The sequence below is a fragment of the Brachyhypopomus gauderio genome, unplaced genomic scaffold (genome assembly GCF_052324685.1).
Source record: "Brachyhypopomus gauderio isolate BG-103 unplaced genomic scaffold, BGAUD_0.2 sc60, whole genome shotgun sequence".
Classification (NCBI taxonomy): Eukaryota; Metazoa; Chordata; class Actinopteri; order Gymnotiformes; family Hypopomidae; genus Brachyhypopomus; species Brachyhypopomus gauderio.
The window spans coordinates 1,198,457-1,220,991 of NW_027506881.1; the positions used below are offsets into that span (position 1 = coordinate 1,198,457).

General features: G+C 42.5%; 3 protein-coding genes and 1 long non-coding RNA gene across 6 annotated transcripts in view; 2 read left to right on the forward strand and 2 right to left on the reverse strand.

The window, feature by feature from the left end:
* Positions 1-15,921, forward strand: part of LOC143489259 (uncharacterized) — a 52,701-nt gene extending 36,780 nt beyond the window's left edge. Inside the window, exon 10 of the mRNA XM_076988155.1 lies at positions 15,736-15,921. Coding sequence (XP_076844270.1) covers positions 15,736-15,831 — 96 coding nt within the window. The 3' untranslated portion in view covers positions 15,832-15,921. The remainder of the gene's footprint in view (positions 1-15,735) is intronic.
* The window catches only part of LOC143489261 (uncharacterized), a 52,845-nt gene that overhangs the window by 24,445 nt on the left and 5,865 nt on the right, over positions 1-22,535 (reverse strand). For 2 of the 3 annotated variants that reach the window (XM_076988157.1, XM_076988156.1), the window contains exons 13-14: positions 22,085-22,356; positions 21,790-21,856 (exon numbers count right to left, since the gene is read on the reverse strand). The exons of the other annotated variant lie outside the window; for it this stretch is intronic. The gene's annotated coding sequence lies outside the window, so the exon portion shown is untranslated. Of the gene's footprint in view, positions 1-21,789; positions 21,857-22,084; positions 22,357-22,535 lie in introns of those variants that run through there. 3 annotated transcript variants of the gene reach the window in all.
* LOC143489279 (uncharacterized) lies at positions 1,927-11,575 on the reverse strand. The gene is made up of 6 exons (XR_013124631.1): positions 11,328-11,575; positions 8,942-9,295; positions 8,213-8,847; positions 7,866-7,981; positions 7,647-7,749; positions 1,927-7,321 (listed from the first exon to the last, which is right to left on the reverse strand). It is a non-coding gene; the product is annotated as an uncharacterized LOC143489279 (long non-coding RNA).
* Positions 13,707-15,277, forward strand: LOC143489262 (uncharacterized). The gene is made up of 5 exons (XM_076988160.1): positions 13,707-14,065; positions 14,242-14,380; positions 14,480-14,602; positions 14,695-14,746; positions 14,930-15,277. Exons 1-5 carry the CDS (start codon positions 13,722-13,724, stop codon positions 15,097-15,099), a joined length of 828 nt encoding a protein of 275 aa, XP_076844275.1. The 5' UTR covers positions 13,707-13,721; the 3' UTR covers positions 15,100-15,277.

Consider the following 22,535-nt stretch of genomic DNA (forward strand, 5'->3'; position numbering starts at 1 on the left):
ACGGAAGTAAGGCGGGAGTTTGTCGACGTTACATCAAGACGACATCAGCGATTGGTCAAATTTGCGGGAAAGTTGCGGTGATTGGCTGAAGTTGCAACACCGCCCTGAATTCGCAGGGTTTGCTTGAAGTTGCGTTGAAGTTGCAAATCGCAACATCGCGACTTTCTGGAGGGTCTGTTTTACAGAGAGGCGGTTGGTGATACTGAGCAACGTCTCTGTCCGTTACAGGTACAGTTAGGCTCTCGTGCTGGGCGACGTCATACATGCAATTATATACATGCACGAGAAACTGGCCTATACTACCTCTCACAACAGTGCCACCTACTGGATACTTAAAATAACATGCGAGGCAAAGGAGATAATGATGTAAATGTGCCGTATTTTGTTAATTGTGATTTTTACACCGCAATCGAAATTTGTCCTCCGCTTTTAACCCATCTGTGCAGTTAGAACACACACACACACACACACACACACTAGTGATTACTAGGGGGCTGTGGATCACACGTGCCCAGAGCGGTGGGCAGCCCTAGCCCGGCACCCGGGGAGCAGTTGGGGTTAGGTGCCTTGCTCAAGGGCACCTCAGTCATGGCCTCAGGTCTGGGAATCGAACCCACGAACCCTCCGGTCACAAGACCAGTTCCCTAACACCAGACCATGACTGCCCATGACTGTTCCCTACCACCAGGCCATGACCATTTCATATGGAAATAATAACTTTATTATTCACCTGGCTACATTTATATAAAAATAATAATAAATATTATATCTGCTTCACTAGGATGGTTGTTACGGTTACGTAGTGCTGCTTCTCTCACTGGGCACATCTCAAATCAATCATTATTTAGTGCCCATTTAGTGCTTTTAGTAAGCGTAGGAGTATTTTTGTTTAGGATAGTGAATATACATTCAGCTTTTGACTGTGTAGTGCACTAGTTAACAGGGGAAATGTTATTTGAATGTTAAAAAACACAAATGAAACAAAACGAGGACTGTTCTCTCTCTTCAAATATAGTATTCTTATATTTCTTATTTAGGTTTAAGCTTTACATCAAGATGAATATGTCACAACAAACACAGAGTCTCGCTGGAGAAGAAAAATGAGGAAGCCACCAAAACTCTCCAAACGATATAGAAGGCTAAAAACATTGGTGAGTATAATAATTTAAAATATATATCTTTGAACATATAGAGGCCACTTTATTTATTTTATTTTAGAGATACTTTTGTATCTCTAAAATGCTGGTGTGTTTAAAGTGTGTAGCACATCTCTTGATGGACAAATGCACTGATAACATGGTCACTGAACTTTGCGTTGGGAAAAAAAAAATCTAACTGGGTGTTATAAATATAATGTATCTTATATTGCAGAAGGAATCTAACTCAGGAGCCCAAAACACAGGTGTATATTGTTGGGATATTTTTTCTTGACCCAGATAGGCCCCAACACTGCCCCGATGAACCGATTGGTTTTGACTGAGTTACCCAAGCAAAGTCTTAACACCAAAAGTTCTTTTAGATCAATTTATATGAAATATAAATGAGTACAAAATAGCCAAAGTATACATGGTACAAACTCTCCAGTGCACTGGTGCTAGTTGCCTAGAAGTCTACCTAACCCAAGTGGATCTCAGCAGCGTCCCAGCAAAAAGGGCTCTGCACCTTAGTTGCCCTCTCCTCTGTCCCTTCAGGAAATACTGTCCCAAATGATAAATAGTTCATTATTATCAGGTTCTCAATAGTGTTTCAATTCATGGCAGAGGTGGGACCAAGTCAGTGTTTTGCAAGTCTCAAGTAAGTCCAAGTCTTTATACCTCAAGTCCCGAGTCAAGTCTCAAGCAAAGACACTCAAGTCAAGTCAAGTCTCGAGTCAAGACAGGCAATAGTCAAGTCAAGTCCCAAGTCTGAAACTTGGAATTTCAAGTCCTTTCGAGTCTTTTTTTTTTTTTTTTTACCAATGTTGCAGGTATATTTTTAATGTAAATAATAGACATGCATTCTTTTTTTAATCTGTATTCTCCTCAAATCTTGATAAAACATGTGCAACTGAAAACACGAAGTATAAAAAAAAATTTAAATTACACCTCTTTATTGCACAGTTCAATTTGTTAAACTTAGCTGCAAAAATATTCATACTTTAAACTACAATTTTCCAGAAATAAATATTCTGTGAAAAAGTCATAAGTAGAACTCCATGTTCAAATAAAAAAGTGCTGATATTTTCACAGTACAATACAAAGAACCATAACAGCATTTTCCCTCTCTTCTCTTATCTGGTTTCTTGGAGAACATGTGTGTCCATGTGTGAGTGACACAAGACAAACAAATATAAGAACTGAACAATTAACAGGAATCTGCAACTTTAGACATTTCAGTAAACTATTCTGCATTGCATTTGCTGGCCAAAAGTCTGTATGTCATTTGTGCACGATGAATGATGTCCCCATAGCTGAAAACTCGCTCCACTTTTGTCAATATATTTTTTTCTCGACGTAGATGTCTTCAAATACACAATCCATGCTGAGATAGAACTGGATATTATGATGGTGACAGAGAGAGGCTCTCTTCCCTGAGTTCAGAGAACCCAGGGTTGCCAACTCTCACGCATTGAGCTTGAGACACACGCATTTGACCGTCTTCACACGCTCTCACGCCACACATCCGATTTCTCACGCCGGAAAAAAATCTAGTTTATTTACCTCTGATCCACATCAATGATTCAATGAGTTACTAGTTCGCTCTGGCACCAACCACTGGCGATCGATCGATCGCGATATAATACTTAATTTGTGTCCATTTTACACTCCGCCCGGTAAAAATTTACGTTCGCAGCTCATGCACACACACACGTACAGAGTGTGGAAAAGCAGAGGACTGGTCTGCGTCAGAAGGACGGAAATGAAATTAATGGGGCGCACTTTATAAATATTAATATGCGTTTTAAAATTTAGATTTGGGGTAAAAAAAAAATCAAGTCTTTGCAAGTAAACAGGTTCAAGTCCAATTCAAGTCCCAAGTTATTGGTGTAAAAGTCCAAGTCAAGTCTAAGTCTCTGAATATTTTTTCAAGTCAAGTCAAAAGTCTTAATATTAATGACTCGAGTCTGACTCGAGTCCAAGTCATGTGACTCGAGTCCCCACCTCTGATTCATGGGGGGTCGTGAACATTTTTATGTTCCCTAGGGGGGGCATGACAGAAAATAATTGAGAACCACTGCCTTATCAGGAGAGTAGGTACAGTAGACTGGGTGTAGGGGAATGGAAAAGTCCAGGGAGAGAGATTCTAACTGAGGTGCAGACACACAGGTAATGGAATGAACATGTCAATGTGTTCTGATTAAGGATTTGCTGGGTGTATGTATGTCTGAAACACATCTGGAACAGGAACATCTGTCCAGCGCAGTGGAGTTGGGGTGAAGCAGGGGGACCATAACAGCTGGAACAGGTTGAGACTCAGTAGCAGCATGACGTCAGGAGTAGATTTACCTCAGCAAGAGGAGAGACAAGATCATTAGACATGTCTTAGTACAGAGAAGTGTAAATTAATGGACTATAGTGTGCAAGGCTCCAGCAGATCTAGCTATGGCAGCACAGCTAAAAGGGTGGAGCTAGAAAATAGCACAGGCATGAGGATCCCTGAGACAACAGGATTAGGTTTATCTGCAGGCAGAGGCAAAGAATAAGACATGTTAACAATGTTTTTATATGAGGAGAGAGGTGCATTCGCCGACTAACACGTCCAGGTCTCCTAAAAAGAACACCATGAGTGACCTTAATCTGAAAAATGAAACACCAGAAGACTTTTTAACCCATGTGGTGTAAATACTTGTCCAAACATTCTCAGGTATGGCCAGTTTTTTTGTTTGTTTGTTTTGTTAGGGTTGCATCTTGCACAGATGAAGCACGAGTCTAAAAGTAACAGTTTTACAGGTGAAGCTTCTACAAAGTTAATCACAAATCATTAATGACCCCCCTTTGGGTGCCATATGAAATGCCATGAACATGTCGCACACGAAATGGTAGGCAAGACTTGGGGAGAGCTATCCTACTGTCGGGGGCAGGAATGGCCTCAAGCAGGCAGGCATGTCCTGTAAAAACAATCAAGAGATTTTGAAAGATATGCAACACGCCTATATTTACCACCATGCTCTTGAGGCAGGACCCTCGCCATGACCCCATATTCAGAGACCCCATTGCTCCTGATTACCTCCAAGAACTTATTTCCAATTATGAACCCCCACGTCCACTAACATCACAGGTTGCTGGCTTCTTATTAGTTCCAATAATAGCTAATAAATAATAATGAATAATGAGGTAACAGCAGGGGGAAGATTAAATGGATGAAGGATCAACCCACTGCCCTGGCCCCTCTTACCACCCCGAATTACCCCCTGCTAGGGTTGTATCACCACAGCCCTGGACTACCATTACTGACCATCAAGAAGTCTAGGACTCTTAAGAATAAGAATTACACAGATAACACATGTATATAAATATCGCACATATACGCAAATTCTAACACAATGTGCAAGTATGTTTCATTACAACAAATATAAGTTTTATAAAAAGAAGTTTGCAGCAAGTGTGATTCCAAATATATTTTGGTTTCTCCCGAGGTTTCTTCCTATTCCCCATCATAGGGAGTTTTTCCTCGCCACTGTCGCCTTTGGCTTGCTCATTAGGGTTCTAGACCCATAGTATTGTTAACCTTGTAAATCCTGTAAAGCGCTTTGTGACAACATGTGTTGTGAAAAGCGCTATACAAATAAACTTTGATTTGATTTAGTTTACTCTTTAGTGGGATTCAGTGAATTTGCCATTGCACTATACGTACTGCTAACACATTGTTTATTCTTTAGCATGAAAAAATATGCGTAAAATGCGCATGAAACACATACAAAATGAGCTAGTCAGTATGTGCCCCGGCCCTTAAATTCAATTAAGCTGCCGCTGAGAATCATTTAAATCTGCTAAATATTAGATCCCTGTCATCTAAAGCATTACATGTTTTGCTTGACGGAAACTTGGACTCGGCCAGGCGACTATATGGCCCTAAACGAGGCGTCTCCCTCTGGCTATAGATATGTTCATAACCCCCGTCCAAATGGTAGCGGGGTGATGTTTGAACATCTCATCCTCACTGTATCAAATTTATCAACCAAAGTGGCGCAGACATTTATGTTAATTACTCTTTACTGCCCCCTGGTTCATATTCTGAGTTTTTGCTACTGAGCCTCATTTGAACTTGTCTTGAAGAATTTCAACTAAAGTTTGATCAGCCTGTCATTTGATTTTCCACTTGGATTTTGAGTATGATTCCAAATGCAGACCTCCATGGGATAATAATTTTGATTTACATTGATCATTTTTTATGCTATTTTGTTCTCAACACATTCCACTATGTAATAAATAGATTTTCTACAGTATATTTATATTTGCAAGAGTTATGGCATAATTTAGCATTTCACTAGCCTTACTGAAAAGGTGAATCCACCAACTTTGTTATATCTGCATGACAATTAGGCAACCAAGATTTGAAATAAACTAAAACAGAATGAACATAAATATTCTGGCCTACCAGTGTTAATTTTGACAGCAATTTTTGATTTAGTTTTAGTCTTAGTCTTTTGACTAAAATGTAATTTAGTTTTAGTCATAATTTAGTCATTGATTTGTTTTTAGTCTTAGTCTAGTTTTAGTCGACTAATTATCATTAGAATTTAGTCGAATAATATCAAAATAATTTAGTTGACTAAAATATAAATGGTGTAGTAGTCATTATATACACTTGCACAAAATGAAACATTTATTAACCAGTTACAGAATATTATTTTTTGTATGTGCAATATATACAAAAACAAATTTCCAAACAACTCTATTGACCTGAACTTATAGTTATTGAGCATAACAATAACAAAACATTGATGACCAGTAGGTCCGCTCTACCTGAAAACATATGGAGTTTATGAACAATGCATATTACATTCTATATAAAACTGTGCGCCGTAAAACAATGCCACAGTCCGCAGATGTCGTTTCATTTGTCGTATTTGTCCCGACATCATCATTCCTCATGGTTTACACAGCATCTTGTTTTTCTCAAAGTCAAAGGAGAAATGTGTCCATATATCGCCGCTCATCTTTCTCCCTGCTGACATTGTCGAGTTAACGTCGAGTTTAATTTCATGAGTGACCACAGTTCACGGGCTGGTTTTGTCCTAACGGGTTCTGCGCGATGTGAAGACGTTAGTTCTGATTGGATGGTTACCCGGTTTGTCCCGCCTCTCCGTGTACGCTAAAGTAGTTACGGTTGGATCTCTTCTTAACTTATCCCTACCTTTCACAAAACTAAATCAGGTCTGATTGAATGTCGTCGCCGGCCAATATTTTCGTCTCGTTTTTATTCGTTGACGAAAATGTCCTTTAATTTCGTCATCGTTTTTATCCCTTCGTATAGTTTTAATTTAGTTATCGTCTCGTTTTCGTCATGAAAAAAGGTTCGTTGACGAAAACTATGACGAAAATTATTCGTCAACGAAATTAACACTGTGGCCTACAAACCACTTCTAAACCAAATAACCAGTTGGTCAAGTCTTTAAATCACAGATAGCAAATGTGTCTAAAGTTGACAAAGGCTAAGTGTTTCAGATTGTAGACAATGGTGATGAAGATAGGGGAGCTTGAAACCCTGAGCCGTTTGATTCCTTAGATGAAGGAGAATACAAATTAAGATGAAGAACAGGAGTACTTTAAAGTCTATTTAACTGGTTGTGGAGATCCAGTATTACATGGCATTTTACATGTAAATGAACATCTGACTGTAAGAGTCACTTCAATAATCCCTCCAGGGACCTTGGTCATATTTTTGTCACATTTATTTTCAGAAGAGCAGTGAATTCTATTGCCCCCCTGTGTCAATAGTATGTCAAGTTAGAGTCTCTCCTGTGTGAGTGTGATGGTCTCTCTACTCAATATTTATGTGGTGGATTTTACTGAATCAGCTGACAGGAGCCACTAACAATCTCAACTGGAACTTGGTGTGATTACTGAAACTAAATGTAATGTGTGTTGTACAGAACTCTCTCTGTGTGTGTATGTGTGTGAGAGACAAGGACATTGTTAAGACACATGCACACATTTAAAATGCTTCTATTTAAAGATGTTTAGGAAGAACTAATATATGCCAGTGTGTGTAATGCTGGATGTCAGACGATATCAGGTTGATGAGCAGGTGCAGCACCTTCATTTCACCTGTGCAGGTGCAGCTGCTGAGGGCATCCACACAGGGGGACAGGAGGAATGTTCTCAGGCTGCAGAGCACCCTGGTGTGGAAAAGAACACAGTAAATTAAAAAACACCCTAACAATCAGGGTTGGGTTGAAACTGTGAAACTGTGTGTGTGTGTGTGTGTGTGTGTGTGACAAGGACGTTGTTAAGACACAACTTAAGTATAACTTCCCTAAGCTTCGATATATGTCTGTAATTATTAATTAGAACAAGAACGTCATTATTGTAACTTCATTAGTGAGACAAAGAGGTGTTTCTGGGTTTTCTGGAGTCCCCATGTCTTAGCTGTGCAGGGTGTTGCTGGTGGAGACATTGTGTGTTGGTGCTACGGTTGTTTCCTAGTGTGGAAGTTGACCTCACCTTTTTACACCTTATCACAGAGCACATAGACCTCAGTCTTTCCTGTACAGGGACCTTGAACAACATTTAGCCCGCTGATCTTCAGTTTCTTCAGTTTCAGCTACTACACACATGCGCCCACACACACACACACACACACACACACAGCATTTTAGTATTTTAAAGCTGATATCTGAGATCTGAAGTATGTTTGTGTAGTAACATGGTGGAGCGTCATACTCTTGTCATATATAAGGTTGGACACGCGGGGACTGAGTTGGACTCTGTCTCCATCCTCACGCTCCAGCTCACACAGCCGCACCACGTTCATGTCCATGTCTTCAATGAGAGACCAGCTGCAGAGAGAGAGAGAGAGAGAGAGAGAGAGAGAGAGAGAGAGAAAGAGAGAGAAACACAACCATGTATCAAATAACTAAATCTCATGGCAAATTTCCTAGTACACTTGCACATATATGGGTACACTAGTTACACTTTACTATAGTTACATTACAAAGCATTTCATCATCAGCAGTCTTCTCAACTCGCTGGTGTTACGTTTGAATTCTTGACATAACCGGTGGACCTGCCTGGCGAACTTCTCTCCGCCCACGTCTCTAGGGTTGTCCATCTGTCACATGACTTCTTTGATGTTGGACACAGTCCATGGGGGGTGGACCACCATCAGTCCTTCATGGTCTGTCACCTCTACCTTTGGCATCTGGTGGTTCTCTTGTCTCTCCTTTTTCTGTGTTTTCTTTCTAATGAGGCCTGCGTTTTGAAACTTGACCCCCCCGACCGTGTGAACCCACGTGCTTGCTCTTCTCCTGTTTCCTGCTCATTCTCTGTGTCGTAACCGCTGTAATCTTCTGGGCTGGTGCTGGTGATGATGATGATTGCAGCACCAGCAGCTGGGTTGGTGATGATGATGATGATGATGATGGCACCACCAGCAGTAGTGCCTGCGCTGCTGTCCTCTGTTCAGCTTGTGAGTCAGTTTTCTGGGCTGAAGTTTTCTGGTCCCGATGCTGCTCTTGTGGTGTTGATGGCGGTTCGTGGTGTTGTCTCCTCGGTGTTGGGTTGGCTCGGGGTCTCGAGGGCACAGCTTCCAGGACTGGATCAGCCTGCAACTTCAAGCACTGAGATGGTTGAGACGGACCTGCCTGCATGATTCTCTTACCTGCTTCTTTCTGCCACATTCCAAGTGCCTTCCAGTTGTTAAATACTGAAATGCAATTAAAATGCGATTAATTTCGATTAATTAATCACAAAGCTTCTGATTAATTTGATTAATTTTTTTATTATATATATACAAGTACCAAATATAAGAATATAAGAATAAATTCTGCACTCTTAGGGAAACGTGCTCTTGTCGGGCACAGGTCTTCTCACTGGAACATGTCTACATTCCCACCTTCTCCCTGTCTAGTGTCCTTGACCCAGAGGGTGAACTTAAACTTCCTCATTTGGTCGTACGCCATGTTAAAAAAGTAGGAAAGTAGAGTTTCAGCATTTTCTATAACATGATCCTCCAGCAGAACACTGCTTCCTTCCTGAATTTCCTGAATTTATTGAGGTCCAGGTTCAGCTCTCTCAAGTGTGATGAAGGGTTTGACTCCAGAGCTGAGGACAGAGCAGCGCAGTCTTCCTCTGAAATATTGCAGTCAGACGGCCTGTAGACAGAAGGAGATAAAAACACACTTACAGCTGCACATAACAAACGCATCTCACACACAAGGTCTTTCACATTTCAGAATACACACACTCAGAAATGAAGCTGCACCAGTCTAATCACCCCAAACACATATGTTGTGTGTGTGTGTGTATTAGAGAGGTATGCTACGATGTGTGTGTGCATGTGTGTGTGTATAAATAGAGAGTGAGAGAGAAGGGAGTGTGTGTATGTGATTCATGTGTATGTGATCTGATAAATACACTGATAATATGGATGTTTCAGAGATAGGAAGAGGGTAATAGCAATTATTTGTGTGTATGTGAAGGAGAGACAAACACTATTTTTAAGTGTGTATTTATAAGCACATATATAAAGCATATGTATACAAAGCCTTTTGCATATTTGCCAAATCCTTAACTTTAGTTAACCTTAACTTTAGTTATCTCTCATGCTCTTAACATTTTTGTGGTGCTTTGACACTTCATTTCATACCATTAAAGATACTTTGAACTACTCTGAACTGAGTGTTAAAGACTGAGAGAAAATTGAGAGTGCAGCTAGATGCAGCTAGACAACCTGCAGAGACGAGAACAACTCCTCCCCATGCACTACAACACACACATGTTGTTCTGTTGCTGTTGCGTTGTGTTCCTGCCTCAGGTGGGTGGGGCCCATTATAATCCCCAGCACCTGAGGGCCATTTGTCCATCTATATATAGCTTGTCTTTGTACCAATTGACTGCTGGTGATTGTTTCCTTACTTTGGATCATGTCTCGGGTTTTGTGTTGTGCACCTTAAGCCAGGTTCACACTACACGATTTTAGGCTGGTTTTTCAGTCGCCGACTGTTTTTTGTAGATCGCCGACAGAAACTGTGGTTGGAGGCAAATCGGCGATCACTCGGCGCTCGCTCAGTCGTGTTGTAGTGACATGCTGAAAGACGCTCGCCGAGTGGTCGCAGAGTGGTCGCCGACTCATCGCAGACGCCCGACAAATATCTAGCATGTTTAATATCTAGCATGTTTAATATCTAGCCCAGTCGGCGACTGTTCTCGTGTTTTTGGAGGGCAGCCAGATGAGTCGGCGATTCCCCAGTCGTTTAATTCGTGAGCCCATGTCACCGATCAGTCATGTAGTGTGAAAGCCACAACAACTGAAAGACTCGCGATTACAGCACAACCAGTCATGTAGTGCGAACGGTACAAAAACCTGACGACTGAAAAGTCGTGTAGTGTGAACTTGGCATTATTCATTAAATTCCTCCTTTTCCCCCGAGACTGGCATGAGTCTTTTTTAATACTTAGTCATTAGAAACACTGCACACGTCCTGTTCACTTGTTCACTTCCTGTTCATAAATCTCACAATGTTAATGTTAATCAACAGGGTTCAGTTCTTGGCCATTTCCATTTAATTATCTATATGTATATCTATATCACATTCTACAGAAGCACCATAGAGAGCATTCTGACCAGCTGCATCTCTGTGTGCCATCTGTTATATTCTTGAAATCCTCTCTTAATCATGGTTACTGGAAATCTATTGATACATTTCATTTCATCTCATTTATTTTTCTTATATATCCAAAACTTTGTTGTACAAAACTGTAGTTCTAGTCCCTGGTCCTAAGTCCATCATTTCCAGACTTCATGGTGCCACGATCTTCTTCTACCGCTGCTATATTGCTAGACTTAGGCCCATAGCCACCCACCACCACACAGACGCTCTGGTTCATGCTTAATCATGTCCAATCTTGATTATATTCACTTATTATATCTTGATAACTTTATCCTGAAACTCAAAACATCCTTTTTGTTTGGCAAACCAAAACAAACCGGTGTGCTCACTGTAGTATGTCTGCTACGTTACACTGGTTATCTATCTCACAATGCATTCAGTTTAAACGTATTTCCACACACACATGTTGGTGAAGTGTACTTACTGGCCATGGGCCTCCACTAGACACACACACACATGAAAACATGAGTGTAGTATTAAAAACACCTCCATAACACTGTTGTCATTAACGTACCCTTTACCGCCTTGTGTTACAATCTCAAGATGAGCTGTTGCTCGGCCTTTTCTCACAATATCCACTTTTTCGTTGAATGGCCGTCTTGAAATGGTGTTGTTATCCTGCGATTACATCCTTTCCTCTTGTGAAACATCACGGTAGCTCTGCTAGCAGCTGCTAACTAGCTAGCGCACAAGCTAAAAGCTCACGAGACGTAGAACGGTCGCACGCGGACCAGCGACAGGGTTGCCAGGTCTTACAAAAATATCCAGCCCAACGTCAGTCTAAAACCCGCCCTTCAGAAGCTCAAACTAGCCCAAAGTTAGTATTTTGTTTATGAGGGATTTATTATCAGTATTGCGATTTATATTAAAGTCATTAATAATATTGTAACATTAGTGTTTATCAACTAAATTTAGATTTCCAAAACAAGCCCAATTTGGCGTGAAAACCGCGAACCTGGCAACTCTGACCAGCGAGAATATCCCGAGACCATTGGACCACGCCCCCGCCATTCTAATTCGAAATATGATTGGTTGATTAAACGGCGTAAGGGGAATTCCCATGACGTCACACAGCAACTGTATATAAAGTGGCGCGCGCGATTAGCGGGGTACAGTCGGAGGAAAGCAGTACTCGGAGTTGAACACTTTAACAATATTTATTCACCACAGCATTTAGGCTTCAGCCACGCAGATTGCTGCAGAGGTATGTGTGTGTCTTTGGACTTTTAGCGCTAAGGGTTTCTGACGGTCCTTTGACTTTAATTAAGCGATAGAAGACGAGAGGGAGTGTGTTATCGCCAATAACCGGCTGTGATTCGGTCGTAGTGTGGAGTCTTTTTCTGAGTCTGTCCAAACTGGCTGCAGCTCAAACGTTATGTTAACAACATCCATTTGATTAATTTTAGCAGGTTGTATATAAAATAATAATAACAGACCATTAATAACAATTTCATCTGTTAACCTTTCTCCCAAGAGCCGCGTGAATCCAAGCAAAGAGCCGTTTTGTGTTTTGTGTGTACATGCCGTTGCCTGGCAACGCGCCGCGCAGTTCTCACAAACTGAGGAACTAACTGTTGTATAATGATGGTTTTAAATGCGGTTTTTAAAGTAACTGTAGATTCAACATTTGTTTTTGGAAAGAGTATCGATATTTAGTGATTTTTGACGTACCTTATTACTGATATGCAACCAACTCTTAAACCTTTGGGACTGTTGTACATTTACTAGCTAAATGTGCATTAATACACATTGAGGCGATGGTAGCAAACGTTTAGGTCAGGAGTGGCCAACCTGCAGCTCTTTGCTTGGTTTCATGCGGCTCTTGGGAGAAAGGTTAACAGATGAAAGGTTATTTAATGGTTGTTATTATTATTTTCTTAGATAAGACATGTTTACTATGCATTTAGTGGCCCTAAACATATGGCCCTACCAATAAGCAGTTGTCAGATTACTGTAAAACACAAAGAAAGCACTATTTAACTATTCAAATGGTTCATGGATTATTAGCTGGCTGTCAAAATAGTGGAGGAGCTTCTCAAACGCCAGAAGCTCCTTGGCACCAAAAAGTTTTCTCGCTCTGGTGAACTTCGAAGTGCGTTGGTGTTTTGCCTGTCTGACTGATGTGTTGACCTCGTTTCAGAAATGGAAGCGTTGCTCAAGAAAACATGCGACCAGCTACTGGAAGCCCACAAGGTTGGTCTTGTGCACAGTATAATGTGTCATTACATATGTGTCATTATGTGTCATTACATATTATAATAGCATTTCTATGTGTTTATTAATGATTTTCCTCATAGATTTATCAGCATCAGGTGGCGAAATATAAGGAGCTCATGATGACTTGCCAGGAAAAAGATGAAAAGATCTTCAAGTTGGAGAATTCTTTAGAGCAAAGTATTGAGACAGCGTCTGAATACGTAAGTGATTTTAACTCTGATGAACGTGACAAAGACATAGTAATGTGTGACAATACACAGTAGGATATCAGAGTACAGAAAATAGTGACATTGTAAGCGTTACAAAAGAGGTAAACCTGCCCTGACTATTTTGATACTGTGTTTTTCTTCAGAGGTCCTTTGTTGATGGTGTTAAAGAGGAAATATTGCATTATAGAAAAAAATGCAAGTGTTTGGTCAACAATGGCAAGGAGGAGGTGAAAGACCAGGAAATCCAGCGGCTTGTGCAGACTTTGAAAAAGAAAGACGAGCTTCTGGACCAGATGCAGCACGAGCAGCATTCACTAAAGGAGAAGGTGAAGGAACTTGCCAATGATCTGATGCAGCAGGACCTGGTGTACAGAAACACCGTCTCCACGCTGGAGACAGAGAGGGCAGCAGCCACCCGTCTCACTGCTGAGAATCAGGCTTTGTCCAGTAAGCTCGTTGAGTTCCAGCAGGTCACCGATTACATGAGCACCAAGCTCCAAGCACTGGAGACTGATTTAAGTATCCAGACAAGCACAGTGATTGATCTTTCTGAGGAACTTCAGAAAGCCAAAGCTCTTCTCAGGGATGGTGAAGAAGAGCGTACCCAGCAGTCCAGGACCATCAGCTCCTTGAAGCTGGAGGTGGGGGAGCTCCAGCAGAAGAACATCAAAGCAATCATGACAACTTTACATGAGAAGAGCCGGAAGATCGAGGCCCTGGAGACAGAGCTGAGCCGCACCAGAAAGGAGATGGAGAAAGTCCTTGAGGAGCTGAGGCAAGACAGATGCACTGCCCTGAGGGAACAGGCCCAGGAGGAGGTTTTAAAGTAAGACCCTTATTAATCGATCTTACTCAGCAATGCTCAAACTGTTCCCTTGTCTTTTAATAACATGCAGTTGGCCTTATATATCAGATAATACATAGGTCTGATCCAAACTGAAAACATGGTAAGAGTTGGCTGTACACAGTATCAGCATAGCAATTTGTATTGTATGGTTACAGGCTCCAGAAGCAGATGTGTGATGACCAGGATCAAATCAAGACCTTACGTGCTGATCTGCTGCAGAAGGAGTACAACATCTCGTATCTCCAATCAGAGATGCGTCAGGCCAACACCCGTATTGCCGTGCTGCAGAAAGAGGTTAGTAAACAAACCATGGTGTTAAAAATAATCAACGTGGCAGGCAGAGTGGGTGGCGTTAAACCTAACATGTCGGATCACTTCATCGTCCCCCTTAAGGTACAGACCCTGGCTGAAGCTCTCTGGGAGCACAGAACCAAGAGAGTTGACGCGGAGGGAGAGAGGGACAGAGCTCTCAGCGCCTTGTGGAATCAAGAACAGACCATTGCGCAGCTGAAGACTGTGAGTGCCGTTCATTAAGTCTCACTGAGCTAGTGATCTTTCACACGGGCTTCCTGCGTGTTTTCTCATAGCTTTTTCCATGTCGTTGACAGGAGCAGGTTGGGTCGCAACAAACTCTCCGGAAATACTGGGAGACGTGTCAGCGTGAGTACTTTAACACAAACACCCCACAGTACAGCAGTACTAGTGCTAACGCCGTGAGAAGGAGCCGACGGTTGCAGAGACGCCTTCTGCTTTAGACCTCTTGAACCGGTGCTCTTGTGCGGTGTGCTCTAGTATGTGAAATAAGTGGAAAACCTCACCTGGTGTTTGATCTTTTGCCTGTAGTGCTTCAGGAAAAGGACAAGCTGATTCACGAATTGCGGTTCACCCTCGCGGAGAAAGAGAGGGCACGTGTGGAGCAGGAGAAATGTGTTGACGCTCTGCAAAAGGACATCAGATCCCTAACTGAAAGTAATGGGAGGCCATTGCATTTTTTTGAACACACAGATTGTTAAGGAACTCGTCTTTTATAGTCGCTGACGTTGGTAACGCTATTCAACCATTTCTCACAGAGCTGGATAAGTTGGAGAGGGGGACCAGACAGAGTGGGACTGCCTGTGGTCCTGATCCCGCACATCCCAAGGGAGATAACAAGCGGGACACTACAGGACGCTGCACAGTAAGTGTTGCTTCGTACTCTTTGATGGCAACATATTTCTCATCCTGCTGCTTTTCTCAGAGGAAACAGAGTAATGTTTTCAGAGTGGGTGGAAGTGTTGTTCTAGATGTTCCTTTTGATGTTCCAGAGAGACACAAAGTTGAAGGGAAAGTCTGGAGGAACGGTTCTGTCCCCCAACAAACCCAAGAAACCAGCGGGGAAAGACCAGAGCAAGACACCACAGCAAGACACCAGTGGCAGAGTAGGTCAACACACTGGTCACAAAGCCACAATAATGATATACATGTAAACAATTTAAGAGAGATGCAGACATAACAGTTAAGATAAATTCAGACAGCAGTCAGTGTCAATCATCTCCTAATTAACATACAGACCTGATCCCAGATCAGCACTACAGGCTCAGGACCTTCCAGCACCTGCAAACCCGTGTTGTCTTGTCCTCACCAGCCCTCTTTCTGATTGCACTCGGCAGGACTCTTCGGTCTCCACTAAGACGAAGGATAACCGCTCCTCCAAAACAGCAAGCCCAACACCATCGACGTCCACAGGGCATCCAAATGGAAAGTGAAGTTCAGCATCGACGTCTGCAGGGCTGTAAAGAAGAAACCACCACATTGAGCTGGTCAATTGACACAACCACCATCATAAGATCAGCTTCAGGCTTTCCAACAATAAACCACTTCTTGAATAAATGAAACAAGTTCTTCCAAATGGTTCTATTTCTCATTAATAGAAAAAAAGCACCAGCTAAAGTTTCCTATATACAGTAGTGTTCAAAATACTAGCAGTTCTATATGACCAACCAGATTAATCACTGTTCTTGACAGTGACAGTTAGAAGATGCCTGTGTGAAGCTAATCTATTAACAAGATGTCCCCACAAAGTCCCACTGTTAAAAGACACGTACTGAAGCGGATACAATTTGCCAAAGAACACATCAACTGGCCCAAAGAGAAATGGAGAAACGTATTGTGGACTGATGAAAGTAAAATTGGTCTTTTTGGGTCCAAGGCCATTTGATTTTTTTTCGGGAAAAAATCCGTCAAATCATAATACATGTATATTTTACGTCAATAACTACAGAGTAAACATAAATGTGACAAGAGACACGAAACGGGACAATAGTGCAATACAAGGGTAGTGAAGTGGTAAGATGAGATGGGGGATTAAGAGGGAATAACAGTACCAGTGTATCAACAGATCAGTACTGTGTTGATCTGGATGCTGTATGAGTGTGTGCTGGGGTTAGGAGGGGGGGGGGGGGGTAAAGTTGGGAGAGAGTTCAGCATCCTCACAGCCTGGTGTATGTAGCTGTCCTTCAGTCTAGTGGTCCTGAGACTCCACAGTCTCCTCCCTGATGGCAGCAGGCTGAAGAAGCTGTGTAGTGGGTGGGTTGGGTCTCCTGCCAGGTGAAGGGCTTTCCGTGTGAGGCGGGAGCTGAATAAGTCCGGAAGGGAGGGGAGAGAGGTACCGACGATCTTCAGGTCCTCTGTGACACACACACCCAGGAACTTGGTGCTGCTCACCCTCTCCACCGCAGTATCGTTGATGAACAGGGGAGTGTGCTGGGTGCGAGTTCTCCTGAAGTCCACAACAATTTCCTTGGTCTTGTTGGTGTTCAGAGAGAGATTGTTGTGTTTGCACCAGGAGGCCAGGTGGCTCACCTCGCTCCTGTAGTGTGTCTCATCGTTGTCGCTGATGAGACCCACCACCGTTGTGTCATCCGCAAACTTGATGAAGAGATTGGAGGGGTGCTCTGGTGTGCAGTAGTGGGTCAGCAGCGCGAACAGAAGGGGGCTCAGCACACATCCTTGGGGAGCCCCTTTGTTCAGTGTTACGCTGTTGGATCTGTTTCTGCCAACCCGCACTGCCTGTGGTCTTCCGGTCAGGAAGTCTAGCAGCCAGTTGCACAGTGATTTGCTCAGCCGAGTGAGCTGTTGGGGGATGATAGTGTTAAATGCCGAACTGCAGTCAAGGAACAGCATTCGGACGTAGGTGTCCTTCCTGTCCAGGTGTGTAAGGGCTAAGTGTAAAGCAGTGGAGATGGCATCATCAGTCGAGCGATTAGACCGATACGCAAACTGGTAGAGGTCCAGATTCCAAAATTCTTAAAAAAGGTCTTTGACTCGGTGGGCATTCACATTCAGTCAATTATCAATTTGTCTCTTGGATCAGGCTGTGTCCCAGACTATTTTAAGCTAGCGATGGTGCAGCCTATTCTTAAAAAAACGGGTCTTGATACTACAGACTGTGTAAATTATAGACCAATCTCAAAGTTACCTTTTGTCTCAAAAATACTGGAGAAAGCATGGTGGTGCTGGTGCGGATGCTCGCTTCTATTCCACCATTCTTAAGTTTTGGGTACAAAAACGTAGCACAAGTAGCAAATTGAAGAGCAGCAAACTGCAGCGTGTGTGGTATAAAAATACAGGACGCTGGTTCCACCACATCTAATTTTATTTGCCACCTGAAAACCCACCCGGAAAGGTTTTTAGTAGTGGTGGGACTTTAACGCGTTAATTTCGATTAAATAATTACAGGAAAATTAACGCACTAAAAAAATTAACGCATTTTAACGCATTTAACGGACGAGACACTTTTGCACCGTGGAATGTTTCTCAGTGCGCGAGTTCCTGGCATACAGATTATGGACACACAATAAGATGATCATGATGGAGATGACTGAAGAGGCTACGCTGGTGGATGGGAAATTTAAATATAAGAAACTTTCAGATGGAAGTACAAACAAAAATAGTGTTATTTACACTTTATGTAGGAAGGAGTTCGCTTATCACAGGAGCACTTCCACCCTTCGTTACCACCTCAACGCAAAACATGTTGCGGCTAAAGCTGGGCGTACACTGTGCGATATTTTAAATCGTGTACTCAGCTCCAGCTCAAACTGTACGACTAAATCGCAGGGAGAGTCGGCTCGTGGAGCTGCTTCAACAGTGCGTTACTCTCACGAGGAGCGATTTGAATTTCAAACATGTTTGATGTTCTTGCGACGCTGCGATTTCTGATCGGGAGTTGGTCGTGAGGTGTGAATCGTTCCTCGTTTACCTGTGTAAACTATACGATGCACGACACGCGATTGAGCCGAAACGAGTGAAAAATCGGCTGAAAATGGGCCAAAAATCGCACAGTGTACGCCCAGCTTAACGCGCAGGTCAGTAATGATAACTTAGCTGCTAAATGTATTCCTAGTACGATAGGGTGACCAAACGTCCGTAATTCACATCCTGTGAGGAAACGTCCTGGTTTTTAAATGACCTTCATTGGACCATTAAGACTGGATTAAACTTTCGCGAATGGCCGTAGCGCGCGACTCCGCACGCGTTTATACATGATGCGTCACATTATTTGTGTTGTCCGCTCTCTGTGGTCGAAGATAAATGCTTACAAGAAGCGCTGCGAATTGCGTCAACTGATGCAAGTTACGAACTACCGTCCAGGGGTGAGTTTCCCAATACGTTCTTAGCGCCAAGTACTTCTTAACCTCGTACGTAAGAACGAGGTGACGAAGTACTTGGCACTAAGAACGTTTTGGGAAACTCACCCCAGAAAGACAATGTCGAAGAAAATCCAGCAGCTGTATGATGAGGAAAGAATTAAAACAGGTTATTGTGAAGAGTGCCACAAATGTGGCTCTGACTGGGGATCACTGGACCTCTTAGCAACAAGAATGATCTTGGTGTGACAGCTCATATTATAGATGATGAATCTATAGATGATGAAGATCCAGTCATTTGCTTTGAGCATGCAGAAGACCACTTCTAGGCACTATGAAGATGCCTATGACAGAGGCCTGGGAAATTAAAGAAAGTCTACCATCTAAAATGGTATTAAAAAACATCTTCTGATTTACTTCAATTCTTCCAATATCCTGAGCAAAACTCCCTAAATTAAACAACATTTTTGGTCAGAATTTCCAATGTTCTGAACTGTTTTCTGCACACTACACATATATTGGTCTTCGTAGTAGACTGGTGGAAAAATAAACAAGATGTTGAAGTTTATGATTATGTTCATTGATTCATTCATCATTCAAACTTAAATTAATATTTCTCATGTTAAATACTGAAATGCGATTAATTTCGATTAATTAATTACAAAGCTTCCGATTAATTCGATTAATTTTTTTAATCGCGTCCCACCCCTAGTTTTTAGCAATATTGCAATATTGGTATTGACTTGCCACCAGTGCAGCAGTAGAGAGGGTGTTCAGTCATGGAGGCCTCATAATGCGCCCTCACCGAGCCAGGCTAAGTGCAAGTACCCTGTCAATCTTGATCTTTGTAAAATGTAATGCATTAGTTGCTCAAACATTTTCCTTTTATGGGACACTGAAAGACACCTTGAAGTTGAAATATATTGTGTTTCATCCAGTTCATTAGGAGACAAAAAGTTGTTGCTGCAGGGCATATTGCAAAATTTGAATGCTGTTTTAAACTTTTATTTTATAATCACTAATTTGGTTGCTATTTTCTTTATATGCAGACCTTTCATATGTGACGCCGAAGGCGTCGGGACAGAGGCAGCCGGAGACGTGGGTGGAACTGAAGGGAGTTTATTCTCCATGACTACAAAACAACAAGATCTTGTTTTTCTCCTCGAGAGGAGGCATGCTGTCAAAATACAGCTGGCACTGGACCAGGAAGCCCTCGAAACGCTCTGGGTCCCCTCCGTAGGGTTCGGGGAGAGGAATCGGTGTCCGTGGTGTCGGAGGATGTACGGACGCCTGCACCGTCAGAGCCTTTATGCAGGACATGAGTGTGGTCACCAGCGCACGGAGTTCCTGGAGCTCCTGCAGCTGTTTACCCAGGACGATACCTTGGTGGGCCAGCACCTCCAGAGGTGAGGCTCCCTCGCCTCCGGCTGCTCCAGGCTGCACATTCTGTGACGCCGAAGGCGTCGGGACAGAGGCAGCTGGAGACGTGGGTGGAACAGAAGAGAGTTTGTTCTCTATGACTACAAAACAATGATGCCCAAGTAATACTCTTAGCGCACACACAAACAGTGATGCAAAAGTAACGCTAGTGGAATGCTCGCCGGATCCAGAGACGCTGTTGTAGCGGTAATGTGCAGCACTGGACCGGACGACCTGCGGGCTTAAAAAAGAGCAACGTAATAGAAAACAGGTGCATCAGTATTCAGGTGATTGTGACTGTGGGAGTGGTTGGGTGCTCGGGGGTGTGTGCTGGGATCGGCTGCTGGCCGGGATGCGTGCCCTCCTGTGGCGACCCGGCTCCCTCACCGTGACATCATATATATTTTATATAGTTATATATAGTTATATATAGTTTAAAAATGTGATTGTTAGAAAGATTTCGATTTTTTAATTTCACAGCCCTCCTTTATCTTTTAGAACAAAATATAGCAGATGTTCTACTGAAAGAAGAGAATATTGTATCCAGAACAATGTCAGTTTTGTAAGAAAAATACTTTTTGGAAAAAATTACAGTCTTGTGACCGGAGGGTCGTGGGTTCAATTCCCAGACAGGCCATGACTGAGGTGCCCTTGAGCAAGGCACCTAACCCCAACTGCTCCCCGGGCGCCGGGCTAGGGCTGCCCACCGCTCTGGGCACGTGTGATCCACAGCCCCCTAGTAATCACTAGTGTGTGTGTGTGTTCTGACTGCACAGATGGGTTAAAAGCGGAGGACAAATTTCGATTGGGGTGTAAAAATCACAATTGACAAAATATGGCACATTTCATTTCACTACTTTACAGAAAATAACAAAAAATGAACATTGGGCTGTTAAAAAAAATAGCAGTGTCTGCATTTGTCTTTACAAACTCAAAATATGTACTCCTTTTTAATGATTTCCTGTGAATCACTATCCTAAAATTTAGATGACTAACCACAGTTTTTTAGAACTGCATCACATTTGTGTTGCATAGAGTCAACCAACTTCTGGTACCTCTCAACTGGTAACTGCTCGTTTACTGGTGTGTTTAGGGGTGTGGTCTTGTTGAAACACCCATTTCAAGGGTATTATCTCTTCAGCGTAAGGCAACATGACCTGTTCAAGTATTCTGATATATGCAAACTGGTCCATTATCCCTGGTTTGCGGTAAACAGGCCCAGCACCATAGTAAGTGAAACCATGTCTTCAGTGTTCTGTGGCTTGAATTGAGTTTGGGGGTCGTCTGACAAAACTGTCTACAGTCCTTCGACCCAAAAAGACCATTTTTTACTTTCACCAGTCCACAATATGTTTCTCCATTTCTCTTTGGGCCAGTTGATGTGTTCTTTGACAAATTGTATCCGCTTCAGTATGTGTCTTTTAACAGTGGGACTTTGTGGGGACATCTTGTTAATAGATTAGCTTCACACAGGCATCTAACTGTCACTGTCAAGAACAGTGATTAATCTGGTTGGTCATATTGGACTGCTATTATTTTGAACACTACTGTATATAGGAAACTTTAGCCGGTGTTTTTTTTCTATTAATGAAAAACAGAACCATTTGGAAGAACTTTTATTTATTCAAGAAGTGGTTTATTGTTGAAAAGCCTGAAGCCTGAAGTCTTCTACATCTTCCGCTTGACTGTGAGATGATTTCTGTCATGTTGATGTACTCATGATCTGCGAAGGAAATCAGAAACAGCTTGAAAACTACAATTCCCAAAATCACCTCAGTGATTACAATAACAATAGGTTACTATGATAACACTGTACTGAAGTTACAGGCATCCCAGAGCCCTACTCAACAGATGTGAAGGTGTAATCAATGGTGATGAGCCTCTGTTTCCTCTGAGAAAAGCAGCAGGATGAGAAATATGTTGCCATCAAGGAGTACGAAGCAACACTTACTGTGCAGCGTCCTGTAGTGTCCCGCTTGTTATCTTCCCTGGGATGTGTGGGATCAGGACCACAGGCAGTCCCACTCTCTCTGGTCCCCCTCTCCAACTTATCCAGCTCTTTGAGAAATGGTTGAATAGCGTTACCAACGTCAGCGACTATAAAAGACGAGTTACTTAACAATCTGTGTGGTTTCTGTGTGGTTGGAAAGCCTGAAGCCTGAAGTCTTCTACGTCTTCCGCTTGACAGTGAGATGATTTCTGTCATGTTGATGTACTCATGATCTGCAAAGGAAACCAGAAAAAGCTTGAAAACTACAATTCCCAAAATCACCTCAGTCAGCCCAAAAACAATAGGTTCACTATGATAACACTGTACTGAAGTTACGGGCATCCCAGAGCCCTACTCAACAGATGTGAAGGTGTAATCAATGGTGATGAGCTAGAACAGCCTGCGATCTAAC

Bases quoted from the DNA above. Each gene is read 5' to 3' on its own strand.
- LOC143489262 (XM_076988160.1), top strand. From the start codon at position 13,722: ATGAGCACCAAGCTCCAAGCACTGGAGACTGATTTAAGTATCCAGACA. The intron at 14,381-14,479 runs GTTAGTAAACAA...GTCCCCCTTAAG, and splicing joins TTGCCGTGCTGCAGAAAGAG to GTACAGACCCTGGCTGAAGC. The intron at 14,747-14,929 runs GTGAGTACTTTA...TTTTGCCTGTAG, and splicing joins ATACTGGGAGACGTGTCAGC to TGCTTCAGGAAAAGGACAAG.